This window comes from Lytechinus pictus, chromosome 5 (assembly GCF_037042905.1).
Source record: "Lytechinus pictus isolate F3 Inbred chromosome 5, Lp3.0, whole genome shotgun sequence".
Taxonomy (NCBI): Eukaryota; Metazoa; Echinodermata; class Echinoidea; order Temnopleuroida; family Toxopneustidae; genus Lytechinus; species Lytechinus pictus.
This window is the reverse complement of record NC_087249.1, coordinates 26,212,853-26,235,642: the sequence shown is the minus strand read 5'-3', so window position 1 is coordinate 26,235,642 and position 22,790 is coordinate 26,212,853. Positions and strand designations below refer to the sequence as shown.

The window sequence follows — 22,790 nt, the reverse complement described above, 5'->3', positions numbered from 1 at the left end:
TAATTCAGGCAACTATGACTGAATATCTATTGTCTGAAAATTATGAAATAAAATATACCGAAAAATCGCACATTATCGTATGAATCAATATTGATTTTTTTTAACGTTATGCTTCGGATCTCATGCAATAAGACAAAATATGTATGTTAGATGTTCAACCAAACATCGTCAAAGATGTTCGAGAAAGAAAGAGAGAGAGAGAGAGAAAGAGAAAAGAGAGAGGGGGAGGGAGAGAGTCGGGGGGGGGGGATAAGGGTTGGCGAGTCGGATAGAAATGTTAAAAAGCATATGAACTACTCCCTAAACGGCCATTGTTATCTCCATTTTCCGAAGGTAATTCTTGCCATTCCCCAATCCCTGACCGTATGCCCCATATATCTCCTGTGGATTCGTGCTGTGAAGGTATGGCCTTCCGAAAGTAGGATTACCATTTGAGTTTAGTGGTAATGTTGTTTGGAAAAATCGGAAGCATGGTAAAACCAACAACCAAACAAAGTATGAAACAAAATAGAAAAACAGGAGGAAAAGGGTATGTCAAGACAACTTATATGACCATAGCCGTATATACTATCAGGGTATACTTGCCGGGGGGGGGGGGGGGGGGGGGGGGGGGGAGAAGAGCGGGTAAAATATAAAAAACAGATAGCGATGTAGCCATGGTTACATAATCATAAATAAACAGAAATTGGAGTATCTGGGACACCCTTCCAATAATTTTTTTTTTGAAAAATGTGAAATAAAATTATGAATTTCTTCTATACCTACCCAATCAATCCCTTGTCTATGGCCATGCTTGTTATTGAATCACAACTTAAGTTAAACTTATAACATAAGTTTATGGATCTACACATATAGTTCATGAAACATAGACATGCTTGTTAATGAATCTAGATTAAAAAAAGGATATATATATATATATGCACATTGATTTGATAAATAAATATGAAATATTACATTTCTGCAAATTTAAGAACGAAAAGTTACAATCAAAACCATGAAACATGTTCAGGAAGAATTTAAATCATGACTAATGTGATACAGTATATAGCGTACGCAGGGAAGGGGGGGGGTGTTACAGGGGTTCAACCCCTCTAATTTTTTTGGAGATGCCAACTTTTTGGTAAAGACCTTTTCTTTTGTTTTGTTTTATGCTTTTTTTGCTTGTCAATTTTTTGTAGTACGAAGCGACATACTTTTTTGGTGAAGACCCTTTTTCCCCCCTTTTTTCGCTTGTAAACTTTTCATTCAGCACGAAAACCCCCCTTTAAAAAATACTGCGTACGCTATTGATGTGATACGAGAAAAAGTGAAATGCTTCAGAGTTTATTTGCGAAAGAAATTACAAAAGAAATGGTGAGTTGCCAGTTCCATAATGCTCATGAATGTGAATTTTGATTTTTATGAAATTGAACGAACTATAAAATTCTATAACTACTTTTGATTATTTTGATTTAGTGTGCTGCTTGTTTGCTTTTTTTTTATTCAGTTCAACTTATTGGGGTGGACTTTGTCCTAAATGAATGACGAGTTGTATCAATCAATATATCTAATTAAATAAAGTCATGTAATGGCCAGAATGAAGGGGCATTATACATGTCAAAAAATTGAGACAATCATGCTGAAATTGTCAAACGGAAAAAAAATGATGCCTGAATCTCGTCTCGATACCAATGAATGTATTTTGACAAATTCGATGAAATCAAAGCTCTTTGTTTGATCCTCTGATGTTATTATTACCGAGACTTTGACTGTTCTCACCTTCACTTCTTGTTTCAAGAAATCATCCACAAATTTTGATTTTCAGTGAATTAAAAAACAAAAAACAAACAAACATCAGGATTTCGTTTCTTTGGCATCTTTGGTGCTCCGTGCAGCATGTTCAGCGTGGAGGACGGCATGGACGGGGGGGGGGGGGGGGTGATATAGAAGATAGAGTTTCTATCAAAACAAAATGGTTGAAAGCTAGGCAATGGAAAAGGTTACTCTGAGTGATAACAAACTAACCAGACAATCTACAAATGTTGAACGAGGAAAAATTAAAGATTTCATAATGATTACAACTGATAATTCTTATTTTTGAAAATAAATTTCCCAAACTTCAACTCTTTGAAGTGAATATGTTATGCAAGTTTGTGAAAATCACATCTACATTGTTTCGTGAGAGCGACATCTGTTGACTATCTGACCGTAGAAGAAGCCCGGAGAAGATGTTCTTGTCAATTGATGTGAGGCGATCAATATTACTATTACAGAACAAACAAAAATGAACAAGAGGGAGAGGTGGACCTAATTTAGTTGGGTTGGGGACGTGGGGGGGGGGGGGGGGCTGGTAGATGTGAGACAATGAATGCTGGGCAATCGAAACTGAACGGGGAAAGGGAACGGAAAACAAGATGAAGGGTACAGCAGAAACTGAGTGATGGGAAAAGGGTGCAATGTAGAGAATAAAATACTTGTCAATGAAGAATTTTTTGAGGAGTTGATGGGTCGAAACAAAGAAAAAATATACGTATACGAATGTATTTAATGCGATGAAATTTACATTTCTAAGAGACATGTCCTTCCCAAAAATGTAAATGTACAATTTTAAGGGTATTTTGTTATGATAAAAAAGGGCCGTTAACATAGATTTCCATCAAAAATAGCCCTATTTGTAAAACGGTTTTAATTACTTTTTCATAAGATGTAAAAGAGAATGTCATTCTGAAGGATACTTTAAGTTAAGATCATTATTAATAAAACATGATCATATATATAGTGAACAACCCCCATATCCGCAGGTTTATTGACTTAGGGGCATAATTGATGCTACTAACCCTTTTACATCCTCCCACTGAGAAAGTGGAAAGGGAAACAACAAAAAATGGAAGAGAAAATTAATGAAAGGGCGATATTCATTGAGAAAGCAAGAGAGAGACAAGGGGGAGGGGGACATGCGGACAGAGATGGAGAGAGAGAGGGGGCGGGGGGGGGGGGAGAGAGAGAGCATGGAGAGGGAGAAAGTAGGGGAATATCGAAGCTCACACATCACGGGTTAAAATCCCAATTTTTATCTTTGCTGATATAGACAATGTAGCAAAATTCAAGCAATTACCATATTGTGATATAAACAGAAAGTCAACCACAATCATGTACTACACGATATAATGAGTAATGTAATGGGAAACCTGTGGGTTGGTCAGGCAAAAAAATGACAAGGATTTCCTAATTTGCATAATTGATTGATCTCTTACCAGTCGACTCAGGTACATCCAATCAAGTCGTGTAAAAAGTATATACTCATGACGTGATGTGATCTGGGTCGAGACATTAAATAGAGACCTTTTTTAGGTGTACTGCAAGGACAAGATAATTTCACTCGTCGTTATGTCGGAAAGAGACACACCTCTCATGCACTTTTGCACGAATTACAGAAGAGTTGTCAACAAAAGACCATGCTGAATGAATCATGAGTTATTTATTTATATATCTACATTTATTCATTATGTTATTCATTCTTTTATTGAAACGCATGTTTACAGTATACAGTAAGAAGTAAAAAAGAAGAAAATAAAGGTGGAGGATGAGAATAAGATCAAAGAGGAGGAAAAGAAGAAGAAGAAGAAGAAGAAGAAGAAGAAGAAGGAGAAGAAGAAGAAGAAGAAGGAGGAGGAGGAGGAGGAGGAGGAGGAGAAGCAAAAAGAGAGAAAATAGGGAGGAGGATAAAAATAAGAAAATGAAGATGGCGATGATGATGCTTATGGTCATGTCGAGGATATTTTCTTTTTCATCCATACAACGCACAAATTTAATCACATCAGAATTCGGAATAAAGCAAGTTTATGAACAAAAGATTTCTCTGCATGCCACTGTATATAATGACTAAAATCGTTTCACTCTATTGCGAATATTTTTAGACAAAATGGTTAAGTAAATGATATTACAATTTAACAATAATTAAGGCCACTCATCAAAAGTTTATACAAAACGAGAGCATTATCCTCTTGCTGAAAATTCTATGAAAAAATAGTAGCTATAAGTTCTACCAATAAAATGAATGATTATATCACAATCGAGTTTGAATTGGAGATTGTAATAACATTGACTTTTTATGGCAACGTGACATTACAGAAGTAAGTTGAAAATGCCAAAAATGTATAAAAAAAGAAAAAAAAAAGAAAAAAAAGGAAGAAAAACGATTAAGCTAAACGTATGCGCTTGAGCATTCATTAGCCTGATTTTTTTAATAATCTATATACAGCTATGTTTATCTTACGCCGCATTTTCCGATGGAGCATATTTAATCATTGGTTGATTTATTCTTTCTTTCCAGATAAAATTCTCGAAAACTGCTTTGAAATTATGATTTTTCTGATCTCATTAGCCTACTTGCCTACTTTTCAAGTTGCCTCATCTGTATGATTGTAATAAATTATTATGAATTAGGTTTCCGATTAACCGACTTTACAAATTTAATTCACAGACTTCATTATCATATTCTTATGTGGGAGGACGAAATACAAATTTACCGATATAATTTGGATACTACTGTTAACAATTTTTAACACAATATCAAGAATGAATACAAACATATAACTAATCTACAGTGCGTATAAAAAAAAAGTTTACACTTAGAAAAAATCCTGTAAAATTATACATTTGTAATATCCTGAAGATTTTCCACATTTTAACATTGGTACAGATCCATTTAAGCAAATGACGAAAGAACTGTCGAAAAATATTTCCGCTTGAGTGAGCACCACTTACTTTTGAAAAGTTAGTGAAAAATGATTTGCGCATAATTTTGAAATAGTTATGCGAATAATAGTAAACCTTAATCATGAAGAACACGTTAAATCTAGCTAGTAAAATTGATTTGAAGACATCTTTTACCTTTTTAACTTGTTTCCTTGCCCAAAACACTTTGAAGAGTGCATTGCGCCCCACCCCACTCCCCCACACACCGAGGCCATCGTGACGATATTTGCTTTACACTGAGCTGTGATTTACATGAAATTGCTTAGGCTTGATTTTCATTTTGTTATTCATTGTCAAGCTTGGAAAGGGTGTGGAGAAACAAGTATTAAATAAAAAATGAAATGTAAACCCACTTTAAATGATAAAAACTTAGTCAAAAAATGCTGGAGGTGTCTGATATAAACTTTTGTTCAGATTTAGTTATGTCCTCAGATTCAGCTGGCACAAAAAGGGTAAAGGTTGTGCTTACTAAGTGTTGTAATTTCAATTTGGGTGGCAAAATTGTTACAAAAAGCTTGAATGTATCTGTTTTATTTCAATTGACTAAAAGTGCAAGGGAAATGTTTGAGAAATGTTTCGCAGGGTAAATTTGATTTCGCCCTTTCCCCTTGACACAGCGTGAAAACCAGCATTTCTGCGCAAACAGATTTCTGCGAGCTTTACAAAAATGGACAGTGCTCACTTAAGTGTAACATTCTGTCAAAACTTTTACTTTCATTCGATAGATGAGACCCAAACCTAAGATTATATGTGAAATAATTACCCACATGTTGTATACTTTTTAATTTCCAGGGCTTTTTCAAAGTGTAAACTTTTTTTTGATACGCACTGTATATCAAAATTAACAAAACAAAGTAAATTCCCCTGACGTGAAATTTCATATAATGCATTGACGAAAATAATTTAGGCGAAATCCCTTGATCAAAACATGGACCTAAAGGTCCAAAGTGCTTCTAAAATATTGACTAATTTTAGGGTAGAAATGTTATTGATACATTCAATCAGTTATTCATTGAGCACACATTAAAGGGGAAGCTTACACAGACGTAAAGTTGAGTGTAAATAAAAGCAGAAAAAACAACAAGTGGAATGCATTATAGTGCAACAGTCCACAAACTGTAGTGTTGTGTAATTATGTCTATTTATTTACACCCCTACAATACCATGTGAATTTTTAGTAAGTAGATAAGCACTTTTATGTACTATAAGAATTAATTGACTGCGAAATAAACATACAAACAAACGAAACTGCAAATGAAAAAATAAATGAAAGAAAACAAAATGCCAAAATGAAAATATTAATCAACAAAGGAATAAATTGATAGATAATTAAACAAAAAATGAATAGACACAAAAGATAAAAAAAAAGGGTTTATAAATATACTAATCAGTTGATGAATAGTTAAAATGACTAACAGATACAAAATAATGAATGAAGGAAGGAAGGAAGGAATAAATGAATGAATTAATGAATGAATGAGTGAATAAATGCATGCATACATACATGAATGAATGGATGAATGAATGAATGAAGTAGCTGAATTAGAATATAAATCAGCAATACATCTCCACCACCAGCACTCTTGAATCGGCCACTCAGCACATCATGGCAGGGGCGGTAAGAGGATACTGGGGGGGGGGGGGGGGGGGACAAGAAGGTAAAAAAGGTTACGTCAAAAGTTATTCCTCTCATTCTTTTCTTCTTCTCTTCCCCTTTCTCTTCTTCCCCCATTTCCCACCACTTAAAAATTCGCAGGGGGGCTATCACCCCCTGTCCCCATTCCGGCACCACCCCTGCACCAGAACATTCTTAAACAAGAACTCAAATGATGCTGCATTCACCTCTTAAGACTCCGTACCATCTTCGAATAGTCAGCCTTGTGTCAATAATGGCGCCACTTCTTGTGTCATCACCTGCCTCTGTGAGTACGCCATTTTCCGGTATTGATATTTTGTTGCTGTCGGTAATTGTCTGACCAGAAAAAAACAGTAATATTAATTTGGTGATAATTTGCTTCTCTCCTCGTTGACAGGAAGGAGATGAATTAACGTAAGGTCACTTAAAGGTGCTGTATAGGGTTCATATTATGGACAAGTGCTCAGCAAGGGTATTTTTTCCCCTTTTCTATGTAGGCCTTATTTCTAATTGAAGGTTGGATTGAAAGAAATATCTTGTTTATTATATTGATTAATTGATTCATTTCAAATTATTAACAAACCTGAAAAGTAAAGACGAAAGGTAATATAACATAATGAAATAAAATGTTACTTCTTGGCCTGCCAAAATCTATTGCTCGAAAACAATTTTTAAACAGGTCCAAGCAAGGTCCGGTCAACAACTAATATTTTTCTGTACAATTTCGCATACAAATACAGATTTTGAAGAAAAAAGTCTACTTTTTTACGTTTGCATGTCAAATCCTTACCCATGCAATTCAGTAGAAATCTAATTATTTCGATTCAATTCTTTGTTAATTATCTGTTACTGTTTATATATCCACTATCATGACAATGGAAGAAAATAATATTTGCATAAGCTATGAGATAAAAATAACATTACTGAATAGGAATAGGCCAATAAATAACCAGCGCTTGATCGTAATATAGGTGTGCAAAAATACCAACGAACAGATGATTTCGATTTAATTTCTTACGGTAAAAATATCTATAGACATAATTTTAAAAAAATATTCTTTAATTTTTTAAAGTGTATTAGGAAAACGGGAGACGAAGGCTAGAAAATATTTTTTTGCCACAGTCCCTTTCACTTTAATTTTATTCTTATGCTCCTGGGTTATACGATAACATATATTATATAATGAATTCATATCTTTGTAGGGGTCTCACATCATGGACCGAGACACAATTGCGTCATAACTTCGGAGAAACTGGTTGTTGAATTATAATTCTTCGTCAAGTTTGACAAAAGCATCAGATTTTTTTTAACAACAGTGAAAAGTCTTGAAGTTCATTTATCTAGATTTTTTTATAGTTTAATTCGATATGTGTTCTATGATGAATAATTTAAGAAATAAAACACAAATTTCTTCTCATAATCTACACCAGGCCTATATTATGATTATGCAATATCTGCATTCATTCAAAAGAAAGAAAATTAAAACTAAACCTATAGACGGCTTCGTTTAAAATGAAAGCCCTGTGGTCTATTTCTCCGCTTATAATTTATTTTTTATAATTCACTTTCCCAGTTTCATTGATTTCAAAATTAATTTTCAAAAGAAAAAAATATAATCTTCGTTCTACACAAGCATCCTAAAAATAAAAAAATAAACTAGCTCTTTTTTATTATGTGAAAACAAGCTCAGTTATTGATGGACCGGTTTAAAGGAAGCAAATGACAACGTATCATTAAAATCACAGAGGAAATAAAAAGGGATTCAGCGGTTAAATTGTCAGGATTGACATAATTGTAGGTCATCACTGCCCTTCGGTGGCTTCAGTGTCGCATATTTTCAACGCTTTCTGGATAAAGATAAACATCGTGTTTGTATTTAGCCGTTCTTTCTTTTGTGTTTCATCTCCAAGTGATTTCAATAGATCCACCTGTGGCAATGTAAACCGAATCTTATCTACAATAAAGTGGCGCAGAATGAACCAAAATTTAAAGGATCCCATGTTTTTTTTCTTCAGAGTCTTAAAAAGAACGTTGTCATCATGAATGTGAAATTATTATAATGGCATATAATTATGACAAGACGCCTTCGAATTTCGTGACGGGACCATTAAATATTGTATTACACCATATTTTTTTTCTCTAACATCATAAATGGTATATATTATATACATTGTCAGTTAAGGCGTGTATTATCCATTTTGCAGTAGATATGCTTCTATTAATTTAAATGTAACATCTCTTCCGTATTTCTGTTTGTTCTTCTTTTTCTTCTCCTTCACTAGAATTTTCATACTTAATTTTCTCCATTTTTATCTTTTCAAATGGGAGCGGGTCTTTCTTTCACTTCTTTCTTTCTCTTTTTATCCCTTTACTTTTTTGAGTTCTCCCCTTTCTATACTAATTGTCAAATTTGGACTAAGTTCCCCAATCCCCAATATGACATCTCATATAGAGGCCACAATGTGTCTACTTAGACCGCCTCGATTCTCCTTATTTCATTGGTCTAATTATTTGTCTACTTTGTGCATCAACTAAAGAAATGGAAGTCCGGTGTATCAAGAATAGTGTGGTTGCCTGTAGCTAGCTGCGTGGAGATTCTGTTTTCGTGGCGTGTTTTGTGCGAAAGCTCCTTCGAGAAAGACCCGTTAATAAGGATTATAATTAGCATACGAATAGACCGTTATAAGCCAGTTCGACTGATTCCTCTTTTGAAAATAAATCCCCTTTGGTTTACAGGGTGTATAAAAAAAGCACACCTCGATACAGTTATGATTACAGGATAATGAATATCTAACGTTTGTCATTATAAGAATTAGGGCATTTTTTTTAGTTAAAGTCATTCTGTTTTGTTTCTTTACTTGAATCCAATGGCGTTATGAGCCAAACATTCTGAACGGGCGCAACATGGCGTAGACCTATGAGAGAAAATTTATAAAAAGTTGCGATCGAGCAAAAATTTTGCCCATTTTTAAATGAAAATCTAAGTTTGTGAAATATTTTGACCCAATATGAAACAGATGATATTACATTCAACAATTTTCCTTTCCTATATTTCTTAATTTGTCATTGTTCTTGGTCGGGGGGGGGGGGGGGGGGGCAGAGCTTCCAATTTCCCCATCTGTACGCCAGTGCTTGAAAGGAAACGGTATTTGAAGTAAGTACTACCTTTAGATAGTGTACTATTTTGCATATTTTTAGAATTCCAAGCTGATATATTGTATGTGTCCTAAAGATGGAACAAAACATATTCTGCAAATAAACTATAAAAAAAGTAATATTTTGATCTAAGGGGAAAAAAACTCAATTTAAAACAAAAGAAATATATCAATTTTATATCTCACATGACTATCGAGCATATCAACCAACAAATGATATCTGAGGGGGGGGGGTGATAAACAATTACCTCAAATATCGACGTAAGCATGTTTTATGACGCACACTGTACTGAATCTAAGAATCTCTCTGCGAGCAAAGTAGGTCCAGCGCAGAATGATACCGAGCGACGAAGCGCCCCTGTACGCCACGAGATTCTTATTTTGTTCCTTCCGAACGAAGAGCGCCGCTGTAGGCCTACGTTGTGTAATGGGGCCGTTTCTACACAGACAATAGGGTACGCCATGGCAACCTGCGACAACGAGGGGGCTGCAAAATGACCCCCTCGGACGAACACTTCAATATCTTCCCGCGATAACAAAAGAGAACGGAGGATTACTCAAGATAGCCTTGTTGATTCAAGCGCTTCTCTGTATACCCAATACAGTGAGGGGACACAATGCACTTTCCCCTTCTTTGCAACAGTTTTCCATATTAAAGGAAGGAAATATAATTCTTGTCGTAAGGATTACTATTGGATGTCGATGTCAACGAACATTTCTTGATAAAGGTAAATAAAGTTATGGTTATTCTTTCGTTTGATGTTTGTTATTTGCTTGTTTCTTATACATGATGTCGTAGATATATCCTCCATTCTGATGGCCTCCATCTTGCAATCAATAAATTGCCCCCTCTCTATCTCTCTTGTCTTACAATGCAGGTAACAGTGTATCACTTCCAACCAATGGATAGAAATAGATTTTCTACCAGCTTTTCATCATTATTTTCATGATAGTGATAAGTTAGACGGATTTATCCGATATTTCACCGAGAACCGGACATTTAGGATTTGAATATTTTTCTTGGGAATATCATCAAACTTTTTTTCATTCCAGAATTACCACGGTGCGAGTTTTTTTCTGGAATACATTCGAGCCGCATGCTTTACAACAAAAAATCTAGAATGTTTTCAACATGTTAGTTAAAAATGGCTACCCAGGAAAAGTATTTACTAGTGTGGAAGAAAGCTCATAGAAAACATCCATTATCATCGGTGACATTGAAATAAAAAGGACGTGGTTATAAAAGGGTTAGTGTGGTTCGACATCAGCATCGACATCGCCGACATCCATAATGGGGGACCTTGCGGCTGTGATCACGAAAGAAAACATCAACAACGTCAACTATCGGCGGTTGACTGCGGAGGCGATCGTCGAAGGAAAGGAGAGATATGCAGCCAAGCTGGAACGCCAAAAACTCATTAAATCGGGCAAGCACCCGGAGCTCGAAGATGAAGAGGAGGAGGAGATGGAGGAAAACAAGGCCAACGGCGGCGAGTACGATTCCGACTTCGCCTCCGGAGCCGTAGTTCCCTCCAAACTCGGCCCCTTCCCTAAGAAACTCTTGAGTACTCCTATTGAAGAACTAGATCCTGCCAGGCAAGACGATATGGTAAGAAATCTTTGCATTATTCATGTATATACATACGTATCGAAGTGTTATTAATTTGTTGACCATGATCAGGGAAACTAAAACAAAATAATAGAGCTTGTATTATGGTATCAAAATCAATGAAAATATGAAAGTGAACACGTAGAATAGTAACTGCTAAGGGTTGATTTGCAGTATCTCATTCACGACTGGATATGCAATTTCGAATTCTAAAATAAACTAAATTCATGCCGAAAAAAAATATACGTTTTGTGACATATATTTCTTTTTAGGAAAATAATCATCAATTGGATAATATTGCACATACTAAAGATAGTTTTGAGATTGTATCATAAATGCTACATTAGTAGTGTGAATTTAAAACCCTCATTGAAAAAGGTCAAAAAGTGTTCATGCGCAATTTAATTCGCACCTTCCAGGATTCATATAGTTTTGCAGTAATAAGGTGCAAATTTACAGATTCCTAAAGGTACAAAACTGCGCCCTTTCAGTTGCAAATTTGGCTATCTGTACCTTTAAAAGTGGATTTGGTTAAATATAGAAAGTATTATTAAGTATAACACTGAAAATGTCATAAAAATCACATGTGAAACGTGAAAGTTATCTATTAAAATCTCACTTATTTTCTTAAAGAAGTTGTATGCACAACACCGGTGATATGCAAATGAGATTCGATGATATCACACACCTGTATTCGATTTTGCTTTTATAATTTATAAATATTTTAATTTTTGCAGATTTGACAAAAAAGAAATGTCTTCATTGAATCACTATAGATTGCAACAATAAAAATTCTGCATATTCACGGAGATATTAAAATAAGTTTCAATTTATAATGAGGAAATATTAAACAAATAGTGAGTGGGTGACGCCATCGTTTTCCCATTTGCATACTGATTGGGATTTACATGAATAACATGATAATCGTTTCATGAAACGTCGTTACTTCTTTATTTCACATCCGAGTTTGATGAAATGTTCAGAGTTATATTTGTTTGATTTATCTCTTTTCATTCAAAACAACTTTTTGTTGGGGTGGACTTGCCCTTGAAATATGCAAAATTCTCAATTGTAAGATCATTTGTTTTATAAACTGAATAACTGTGTGACATATAATATTTTCTACATGTATCTAACAGAAACTTGAACCCAACACATACAGTCTCCATTACATTGCTAAAGGAAATCCCACTATGTACACTAAGACATTGACATGATTAAACATTTTATCAATGAATTTCATGGTAAATCGATCCAACATCAGAAAAAGAGGTCATTGTAAAAAGCTGTTAATAAAGCAAGTTGAAAACCAACCTAACCACATTCGATATCAGATACAATCAACACTGTCTTGAAGATCGAGAGAATAGCTTGATGTAAGAGATATATGAACATTATTGATACACAGACAGATGAATGTAGACGATACAATTTATTTTCTACTAAAATTCAATCTTAAAATCTTAAAATTCAATTTTATATCATAGAAGATCAGTTTCAGCTGCTGGTGAATAACCCCATTTCTAATATGAAAGCTAGTCTATACTGATATGAACCGATTATTAGAATGTGAGAAAAATTGTCATTTATGTTCCTTCTTAAACAAAATTGTCAAAATTCCTATTTTATTGAAATCGTGGCCTTGTTTCAGGTTTTCCTACGTCATAATAAGATAATGATTACGATTATGTACAAAATAAAATGTGTGTTTGACTTTTTGATAAGGTCACTTTCCACTTAGGAGCACTTCACATTATAATTAGATATCAAAATAATGACAAAATGAATTTGTGCATAAACCTTAGAAAAAATAGGAATATGACGTAAAGATATCAACGAATGTATTTCATAACCATAGAGGTGGATGAAATATTATTCTATCCACCTCAATAATCATAACTTGCGTTATTGTAAATCACATATTGATTTTTTTTTCAACATTGGAATTCTTCGTTTAGCTTATCATTTTTTTTAAATTTAGTAAACGTTTGGGTGAATTGGTAATCCAAATCAAGTCTGACATTCATTATACGACAATAAAATAAAATAATAATTATTTCTTAATTGAAAGACATGACATTTTAATAACTCAATACAAATAATGGCATGAAAAAAATGTAATTTAAGATGACGTTGTCTTCCTTGAGTTTAAACAAATATAGAGAGCCCTTTTTACCAGATATATTTTTCCTTCAACTGGTTAATCTCAATAAAGAAGTATCATTCAAGATAAAAAAAAATCTAGTGAAATGAAATATGTTACATGTTCTCCTTAAAAGTGCATTTTTTAAAACAAATATACTGTAATTTTCGTCCATTTTAATCTTTGCCTTTTTTCTTTTATGATGCCACGAAGCGCCTTGAATTTTTATCTAAATGGGGAAAACCACTACAGTTAACTCATTATAATTAGTAGGCTGAATTCATACTTCTAATGTTGAAAAAAAAACAGAAAAAATATTTCACAGATAAATTCATGATGTAGCACACAGCTTTGGCAGCCATCACGAACGTGGCGGCCGCCATTTTGTTCCTACGACAAACAAGTCCAACTTTATCTCCCTTTTCCCCATTTCCACCAAAAGTCCAATGTTTATTGTTCGGGAACCTGGCCCTGCATAAGGCATTGCCTGGGTCCCAGGCAGCGAGACAAACAAATAAAAGGCAGAAGAAAGTTCTATTTAAAATATTGATTTCATATCCGCGTGACGTCAGCAAAGAAGAAAAGGAAAGGGGTTCGTACTGTAACTCCTGTTACCGCCCCGCGCCACCACGGCACAAATACTGTCACATAAATTATATGATTCTTATGTGCATTTTATGAAATATTGGAAAACATGCTTTCAACAATATTTCATGTCAATTTTGGTACAAAAAGGTGCCATTCTGTTTTCTGCAATGGTCATCATGGTTATAATTGTTTAACAATATTAATATAGTTATCTTCCCTAGCCGCCCTGCACAACGGCATCAAATATTCATGATATTGATTAATCTTCAAAGAAGCACACACTAAGGATTAGTTTGGGTAGAACGGGCGCTGGTTATAAGGGAGATGGGATCCCGCCATCATTCGCATTCAATACATGTTCTCATTTCTGTATGTGCATGTCTATTTCATAAACTTGTACAAGATTCAGATTGTCTTCAGAAAAAAATAATGGATTCAAAACTAAAATGAGTGCTGCTGTTTATCTATTCTTGTATCATATCTATATTTTAGCTCTTGCAAATGCCCGTGCAAGTATAAGTAGATTACATATCACACTTTGATATCAATCAAATCCGCATGAAAGATTCCTCCATCTCTTTCTCAATTAAGAAATCATGATCATTCTTTTCACTCGAAGTCTACCAAACACTATAATTTCATGTCTTTAGTTATCGAGATTCCCCTAACCATTCAAAGCAAAGCTTTACCAAGCACTACGATTTTTAAGCATACGTTTGCATTATTTTTATGTTATATGTCACTTCTGAAGTATATTAAGTAATGTTCTCAAATAAAAATGCAGAGTTTCATCATATTCTCAAATGTCAAGAACCACTTTAATGATAAGAAGGTAGAATCCATGCCTTTTTGGTGCTCCATCTATCTATCTGTATCTTTATTCACTCTCATTATGGAATATAATGAATGTAAACCCCATATGCTTGTACTCACCTTTTGTTTAAATACAATGAAAAGCGTTTAATCAGACAGAGAACCAAATACTGACGACCTGTCGTGATGAATATGCTTATGCAAAACTAATGCTCGAATTATACCAGTTCATTATCACCTTGGAAGCAATGGAATAAGTTGGTTCATTGAAATTTTCATTATCTCTCGTATGTCTATTCTCCAGCTTGCAAAACTTTAGTGTATCAATACCTGTTTTTTATACCTCTAACACAATTTATCTTATTTATCGAAAGTGAGTTTAAATTGCAACAATAACACAATTTACAAAATAAAACATGACATAGCATCTTTGAGAATTTGATGAGTACGGTATAGGCTCTGAGGTATGACATAAACTTGTATGACAATGAAGTGAAATTCAATATTTGATGAGTAAATAATTAGCACGTTACTCAGTTAAGTAGGTTTTTTTGGAAACGCACTGAGGTAGCATGTAAATTAAATAGGTTTACCCTTCTTTTGTTATATTGCTTATATAAGTGATGTACCCTTTACTCAATTCACAATGAGTTGCACGAGTGACGTAGGACTTACATGACGAAAGCAAAACCTCTTAAAGGATTGCGGTATGAAATGTTGTCGTCCTTATATCTTCTCCATTTTGTGTTAATCTGATTTTTTTTCTTTCATTCATACATGCATTCAGTTTCTATTCTACCCTTTCAACAAGAATATACAAATTCATTTCTTTCTTTCTTTTATTAATGAACGATTCCCCCCCCCCCCCGCATTCGCTATACTTTACCCCTCTCACGTCCACTGCATTCCCCTGCCCGATTTATACCCAGGCTGCCAGGCACGCAGACAGCAGACACGCACTCTCACCCACATTCACACAACTCCTCACCCTCTCCCACTTACTCGCGCGCGCAACCGTTCATCCACTCACCCCCACCCACACACACACACACACACACACACACATATATATATATATATATATATATATATATAGGCATACACACAGGTAGAGAGGATAAAATACATGTAATATAATATACCAAATGTTCTAACCCGTAAGATTTGAAAATTTAGTCTGATTGACGTACTTCATAATCTCATTATGATCCATTCTATTTTTTCCTCCTGTTCAGTCTTTTGTGGTCGTCGGCAGAAAATTCAAATCATCTCAGATCTTCAGGTTCACAACGAACGAGGCACTGTTTTGTCTATCACCGCTCAACCCCATACGGCGACTGATGATGAAGATATATACCAACGAATATCCTTTTCATTTCAAGTTTCAAGAATACAAAAGTGTATTTTCCCCGAAAGTTTTAATACTATGAGGCAACACCGAAAAGAAACATAACAATTCTGGCGTTTCTGCATTTATTGTTGAATGATATAGTTACAAGCTCACAACAATGATAAAAAACAAAATACATAATTATTACTCGAAATAGAAACGTGACATTTGAATAATAATAGCAATAGACTAGACATAATTCATTGTAAAAAAGCATAACTAAATTTGAATGCAGTGGTCAGCTATCGTTAGCAAAAAAAAGCTTGAATTAATAACGCCCAAATGGTAAAACATATAATTACATGATATGTAATGTAAAGTATATTATAATGATGAAATAGAATTATATAATTACTTGGTATAACAGCAATGATATTTGTCATATTTGTTGAAAGCAATGAATATACTTATCCTGTCCACAAATTTACCCTGGATCCACTATCATACCTTTGGCAATTTGAGTTAAGTGTTGAATACAAATTGTGTATCATTAAAAAATTCTTGTGGACTGTGGTATACGTTTCTTTATCAAAATTCATTAATACTGAAAATAGTTTTAAACAGTTTAAGTATAAACTAGTTTAAAACTAGTTAAAGAATCAATATTATTTTTTCAAATGTATTTTGCTCTAATTTGTTTAAGGAAATGTAGAATGCTAAACTGATATAATTACCACTGTGCAGTTTAGAAAGGGAATGTAGACCCTTTAAGATTGTAAAAGCTGGAATATACCTGGCCGAGTGTTGGCATTATGAGTAACTCTACACACCAAATCTCGTTCATATATAGTTTACAACCATGGTTGGTCGATTTAGTGAAAGTGTATGCCATGGTAACATATTGCCAATATTTATATCAATTTTCCTTCAATGATTGTAACTTCGTTACAAAATATCCCTCCCATTGGAAACAAGGAGATGAAAATATTTCAAGAGTTGGGGAAAAATTAACACGTTTTCCACTTACTTTTTTTTTCATGAATCCTGCCCTTCTCATCATTGAGAATTAGGATCGGATTGGCTTGTTATTATCATAGAAATGAATTTCTTCTCATATTGATATCTCGTTGTCATGGTTACACTATCATGACTATGCATACGATTGAATAATCCTTAACCACCGTGTACGTTCTTCGATTTGTTTGTGATCCTAACCATCATTGCCAACTGTGTCTTTCTTATGCTGGATACTCCCAGACCACCTGAAGTTGCAGAGTAAGCTGTGATTCCATTTAATATTCATTTTTGTTCTTACATGAAAATGTGATTTAATAATAACACAATTGTATTAGAACAAAGCAGTAGTATGGTATTATACTTATCCGTATCCGTATAGCAGTAGGAGCAACATGAAATGTAGCAGCAGTAGGAGTAATAGGATCAGTATGGTACTATTGTTGTTATTATCATTATCATTATTATTTTTATTATTATTATTGTTATTATTTATTATTATCATTATTGTTACCATTCTTAGTAGTAGTAGTAGTCGTAATAGAAGTAGTGGCTGTGGTGTTAGGAAGATGTGATGATGTTGATAATGATAATGCTGAAAATATTAGCTGTTATTGTAACGAAAGTGATAGTAGTAGTAATGATAATAGTGATAATAATAATAGTGATTATAATTATGATAATAAAATAGTTACAAAACTTTAATAAATAATGATAGTAAATGATAATCACCGGAATGATAATAACATTGATAATAATAATCTAGTATCATAATTAAGACTGTAAAGTTTATCATAATCATCAACATCTTCATGATTGTACTACTTCTAAAGATGATAACATTTATGAATTTTCGTGAATATTCCTGTAAAAAAAATTAATAACAATATTAATTGACAATTCAAATCCGTATATTACCATCTCCCGAATTAATTAAATCATAAAGAGATGAATGAAAATAAATACATTAAAATTAATAAAGTTCACATTGATTTTACTCTACGTAGGTTTGATAAAACCCTCTTGAAAATATATTTCTGGGGAAAATCATTAAGCGAACTCCCGATATCGTCATTTTATTGTGTATTAAGGACTAAGACTGCACCACGTTGGTCTATAAATCGGATTAAAAGGTACCGTTATAACCGGAATTAAAATGAATACAGATGCGGGTATTCAGTCATTATTGTTTAGCTATTTAAAGACTCATCTGATCATGTGATAATCTGACCAACTTAGCGAACGAGAGTGCATTTTGTTGACAATCCGTGTTTTTTCTTTCCCCCTTCTTCATCTTTTCAATATTCACAGGCCAACATACCTCAGAATCGCTGAGTAAGTATTATCATGATTCATAAAAAATACCATATGTATAAAGATTGGATTTTGAGAGGCAGAGAGAAAAACAGGACGGTTGAAATATTTATATGGAGAGAAAGTGACATGGAGAGAGATAGAAAATTATTATGAGCAATTTTATTTCTCACACTCACTCTTTGATATCTATATAGACATATAATACATGATTATAAAGTTTTCAGATATGAATTTACTTAATTAGAATTTAATATACTCGCATGCATAATATATCCGATAAAGACAGGTCTTAGAATTTCAATTTTATGAGAATCTTTCTAAATATTAAATTTCTTCCTTCCTAAGTTCCTGCCTACTAAAAACAAGCTTCAAGAATGTTATCATTTTATGTTTTATCAGGTATATCTTCACTGCAATCTACTCTGCTGAAATGTTTGTTAAAATCTTGGCAAGAGGGTTCGCCCTCCATCCGCACACGTATATGAGAGATGCATGGAATTGGTTAGATTTCTTCGTCATTGTATTAGCGTAAGTATTTTCTCCATCTCTAAAAGTTTTAAGCAACGAAACTTGTTAACAATAATATCGATTTGCATCTATTTAATTCAATCTTGGTTTTGAATGTTATCTATACAACTAGCATGAATAAACGTTCAACAACTTGTTTGAAAAATATCCATGTTATAGATTTTATTTAGAAATCATTTCATGGATTTTGACTATGAAAATACAACATTATAGTAGATGATATTTCTTCGATATTAATCATTTTATCTATATGGATAAAATCTTTTATCGTCCAGAGCACTTTATCGTAAAATAAAGAAGCGTTATAATACAAAGTATATCCCTTCACTCTAAAATCACTGAATAAAATTGTATCCAATATTGGGTAGAATGGGAACATGCATGTTTGCTGGGTATTTTTTTACCCTATATTGGGCAAAATGCATGTTTTAAGGGTAAATTTCAACGCAACATTGCGTAAAATTTACAATTTGGTATCTTTCTACTCAACAAACATGCATGTTACCATTTTACCCAATATTGGGTAAACTTTTTTTGCAGTGTACTAATACGGCAAAGAAAAATTTAATAAATAGTGCTCTTTTATAATTCCAAAAAAACCTGTATCTTGTCAAGGAAAAAAGTGAATTGGAAGGCAATGTAGTCTTTCTTGAACAATTAACAATGATGAATTCATTTCTTTGCACGTCAGATAAAATATTGCCAAGCGTGTGACAAATCGCATAATACTATTCCAGTATCAAATTTGCTGCTCTTTTGTTTCGGGGGTTGATTGAATTTATGAATTGGGTCAGTTGAAACTGAAATTATATACATGAATTCATAAATATATGTTCTTCCTTCATCTCCCTTTTCATAGGTATGTAACGTTCGGGTTAGTCGAATCGGGCGTTGACATCGGTAACTTCAATTTCCTACGGACATTCAGGGTTCTCCGAGCCTTGAAAACGATCTCCGTCGTACCTGGTCTGAAGAGCATCATCAACGCTCTCATTCGATCGACCAAGATGTTAGGCGAGGTTATGCTCCTCACCGTGTTCGCTCTCTGTATCATCTCCCTTCTTGCTCTTCAGTTGTTCATGGGTAAACTAACAAGGAAATGTGTAGCTGAAATCCCGCCATTGGACTTCAACATCTCCGATGAATATTTCTTCAACTTCACACAAGATCCAGGTATGATACTTAAGAACCCTCAAAACATACGTTTGTTTTAGCCCTACAATCGTAAGAATAACGACCTGTGCGCGCGCAGCAGAGGACGACTGAAATAATTTTTCTTTTGACTTAAAAAGAAAACACAATCACACCACTCACACATTAACCCCCTACTATGATTAATACAAATAAAACACATGGATATACTAAATGATATTTCCAAAAGAACGACACGATATCAGCTTAAAGACGAAAATAAGGAAAAGAACTTAACATATAAATGACAAAACAATGTCATTGTTTAAAGTTTGGATAAGGTGTTTTTTAATATATCGTATCTTCTCCTTTTATTGCCTTTTCATGTTTATTTTTATTTTTTTTCCAGCAAATTGGTTAACTTGGGGTGGCGACCCTGTCATCTGTGCTAACATGACGCTAGGAGGGTAAGTGTAATATATCATTAGTGTGTTGCCAAAGTTACCTTTTTTAAGATTAACTCTATCCTTAGAAAAAAGAAGTAAATGATAAATGAAAATGTATAATTGATAAAAAGGACTTACCATAATCATAATAACACCATCTGACCACACTCATGCAGGAGGCAGTCGGCTACGTTTCTTTTCTGGTGTTTTTCATCTTCATATAAAATTATCCATTTAAATTTTGATATATATATATATATATATATATATATATATATATATATATATATATATGATTAGATATATATATATATATATTATATATTTTATATTATAATAAAGTCAACTCACTGTTCACTATTATCGGATATTATATGAAAATCATTTAGTGGGTCATATCAATGACTTCTGTCATCGTTTTCTAGTATGACATTAATGTGCAGGAGAAATGAAATTTTCATCTCACATTCTTTCTCTAACATACATTTCTCTAGATGATATCTGAAGATATTTACTCTTATTTCGTTTCTTCCACTCCCATTTCCCTCTTCCTCTCTCTTGTTGCGGTTACCTGCATTGACGCAGACGAGATTGGAGGTAAGTACAAGGGCTTATTATAAACACTCGGGTTCGTAATCACTCGCGTCGCGTTCGAGTACATTAAACGTCATTTAAGATAGACACATATTGTATGCAGTGAATTGAAAATATATATTTCTTTTACTATTTTGAATCAATGATTACTACGCATTGATGCTGTCGATGAGACTCTACTGATCAACATCCCGTCGACTTATCAATCACTTTTTATTTTGTAATCCCGTGATCTTTGTGAATATCTGTATTACAATGGTATGATGTATTATATACCCCAAGCACCTGAAGGCGACTTTTGTCATGTTTGTACGCTACTCCATACAGGGAAGAAGACTGGCATTGAGTTGCTTTAATCCATGTCTTTCTTAGAGCCTTTGTATAATTGTCTAGAGAAAAATAAGCCTAAATGAATTATGCAGATATCAACCTAGCTAAATTTGTATGATATAAAGACATTTTTATGATTCGGCCAAAATGGTTTGTAGTAACAATACAAAGGGTGAATCATACAACTTTGGGGGTTCCAACATGAATAACTTAATGATTTATAATAGAAATTAGCAAATAAGTAATATCTTGTCATGTGAATGGGGGGGGGGGGGGGCGATAATTACCCCTTTTTACTTACACCTCTTTTTTATACTCTTTTTTTATCATTCGCAGTTTGTGTCCGGAAAACTATACATGTTTAGAAGGAATTGGAGATAATCCAAACGACGGGTATACCAATTTTGATAACATTGGTTACTCCATGTTAACATGCTTCCAGCTAATCACATTGGACTTCTGGGAAAACGTCTATAATAATGTAAGTTTTTCAATTTTATCTGTTTTTCTTAAAAAGTAAGGTTTTCGTGTGCGAAAATGAACCCATGCAGCTATCTAAATTTATACCAGAAAATGTACCATATCAACTGATTTTTTTTGGGGGAAAATATTAATAAACAGAACACGGAAATAATCAATTACTTAGTGAAGAATGACCAACATTTCCGTTTCAGCTGACTATAATAACTGCGAGCGCTGATAATTAACGTTATTTCGATTACCATTTATATACATTAAGAGGATGATATTATTTTGTTAATTTATATTCCACTGTGAAAACAACCACGACTTCTTGAATACAATTGGGTCAAAGTATAATCGAACGGTATACTGTCTGATATGATGTTTAATTGCTAATCAATAACAATTCAAGCCATGAAGGTATAATAATATGAAAAAAAACAATGAGGGAACTATGGATGGATAACGGAGAACTATACCAAATTATTCGAGGGCACTGTCTAAAGATTACAGAGTGTACCGCTTCATTACTGTGCTCTTGATATTATGCTACTCATGGTCCACTCGAGTCGTTTGCAAACAGATCCCTCTGGAGGGACCTAAATTTCCTATTTCAAGTAGCGACGACGTTTTTTCATTCATTTCCCGTTTTGGGGGTTGTTGTTTTTCTTTTCTTCGGTGACTAGATTTCGATGAAAATCTGAGCAAGAGTCCTAAATAATTTGACCCTTAGTTTGAGACAAGACAACAGACAACACGACTATTCCACTTTTATGTATGATATAGCAGGCCATGGCCTTACTCACTGATCATGTTATTTGTTGATGTAATCACGAGTTTCGTTAAATAACTAATAATGTTTTCTCCTTTTTTTGGAAATGGTAATGATGAACAATCGAATATAAATTATTCATATTCAAAATCACAAGACATCTCGGGTATTGTAAAAATCCAAAC

General features: G+C 33.7%; 1 protein-coding gene across 1 annotated transcript in view; it reads left to right on the top strand.

The window, feature by feature from the left end:
- Positions 1 to 9,859: 9,859 nt before the first annotated feature.
- Positions 9,860 to 22,790, top strand: part of LOC129262208 (sodium channel protein 1 brain-like) — a 31,342-nt gene continuing 18,411 nt past the window's right edge. Inside the window, exons 1-10 of the mRNA XM_054900289.2 lie at positions 9,860 to 10,256; positions 10,407 to 11,137; positions 15,917 to 16,044; positions 17,200 to 17,286; positions 18,337 to 18,360; positions 18,742 to 18,870; positions 19,730 to 20,043; positions 20,411 to 20,468; positions 21,033 to 21,044; positions 21,708 to 21,852. Coding sequence (XP_054756264.2) covers positions 10,820 to 11,137; positions 15,917 to 16,044; positions 17,200 to 17,286; positions 18,337 to 18,360; positions 18,742 to 18,870; positions 19,730 to 20,043; positions 20,411 to 20,468; positions 21,033 to 21,044; positions 21,708 to 21,852 — 1,215 coding nt within the window. The 5' untranslated portion in view covers positions 9,860 to 10,256; positions 10,407 to 10,819. The remainder of the gene's footprint in view (positions 10,257 to 10,406; positions 11,138 to 15,916; positions 16,045 to 17,199; positions 17,287 to 18,336; positions 18,361 to 18,741; positions 18,871 to 19,729; positions 20,044 to 20,410; positions 20,469 to 21,032; positions 21,045 to 21,707; positions 21,853 to 22,790) is intronic.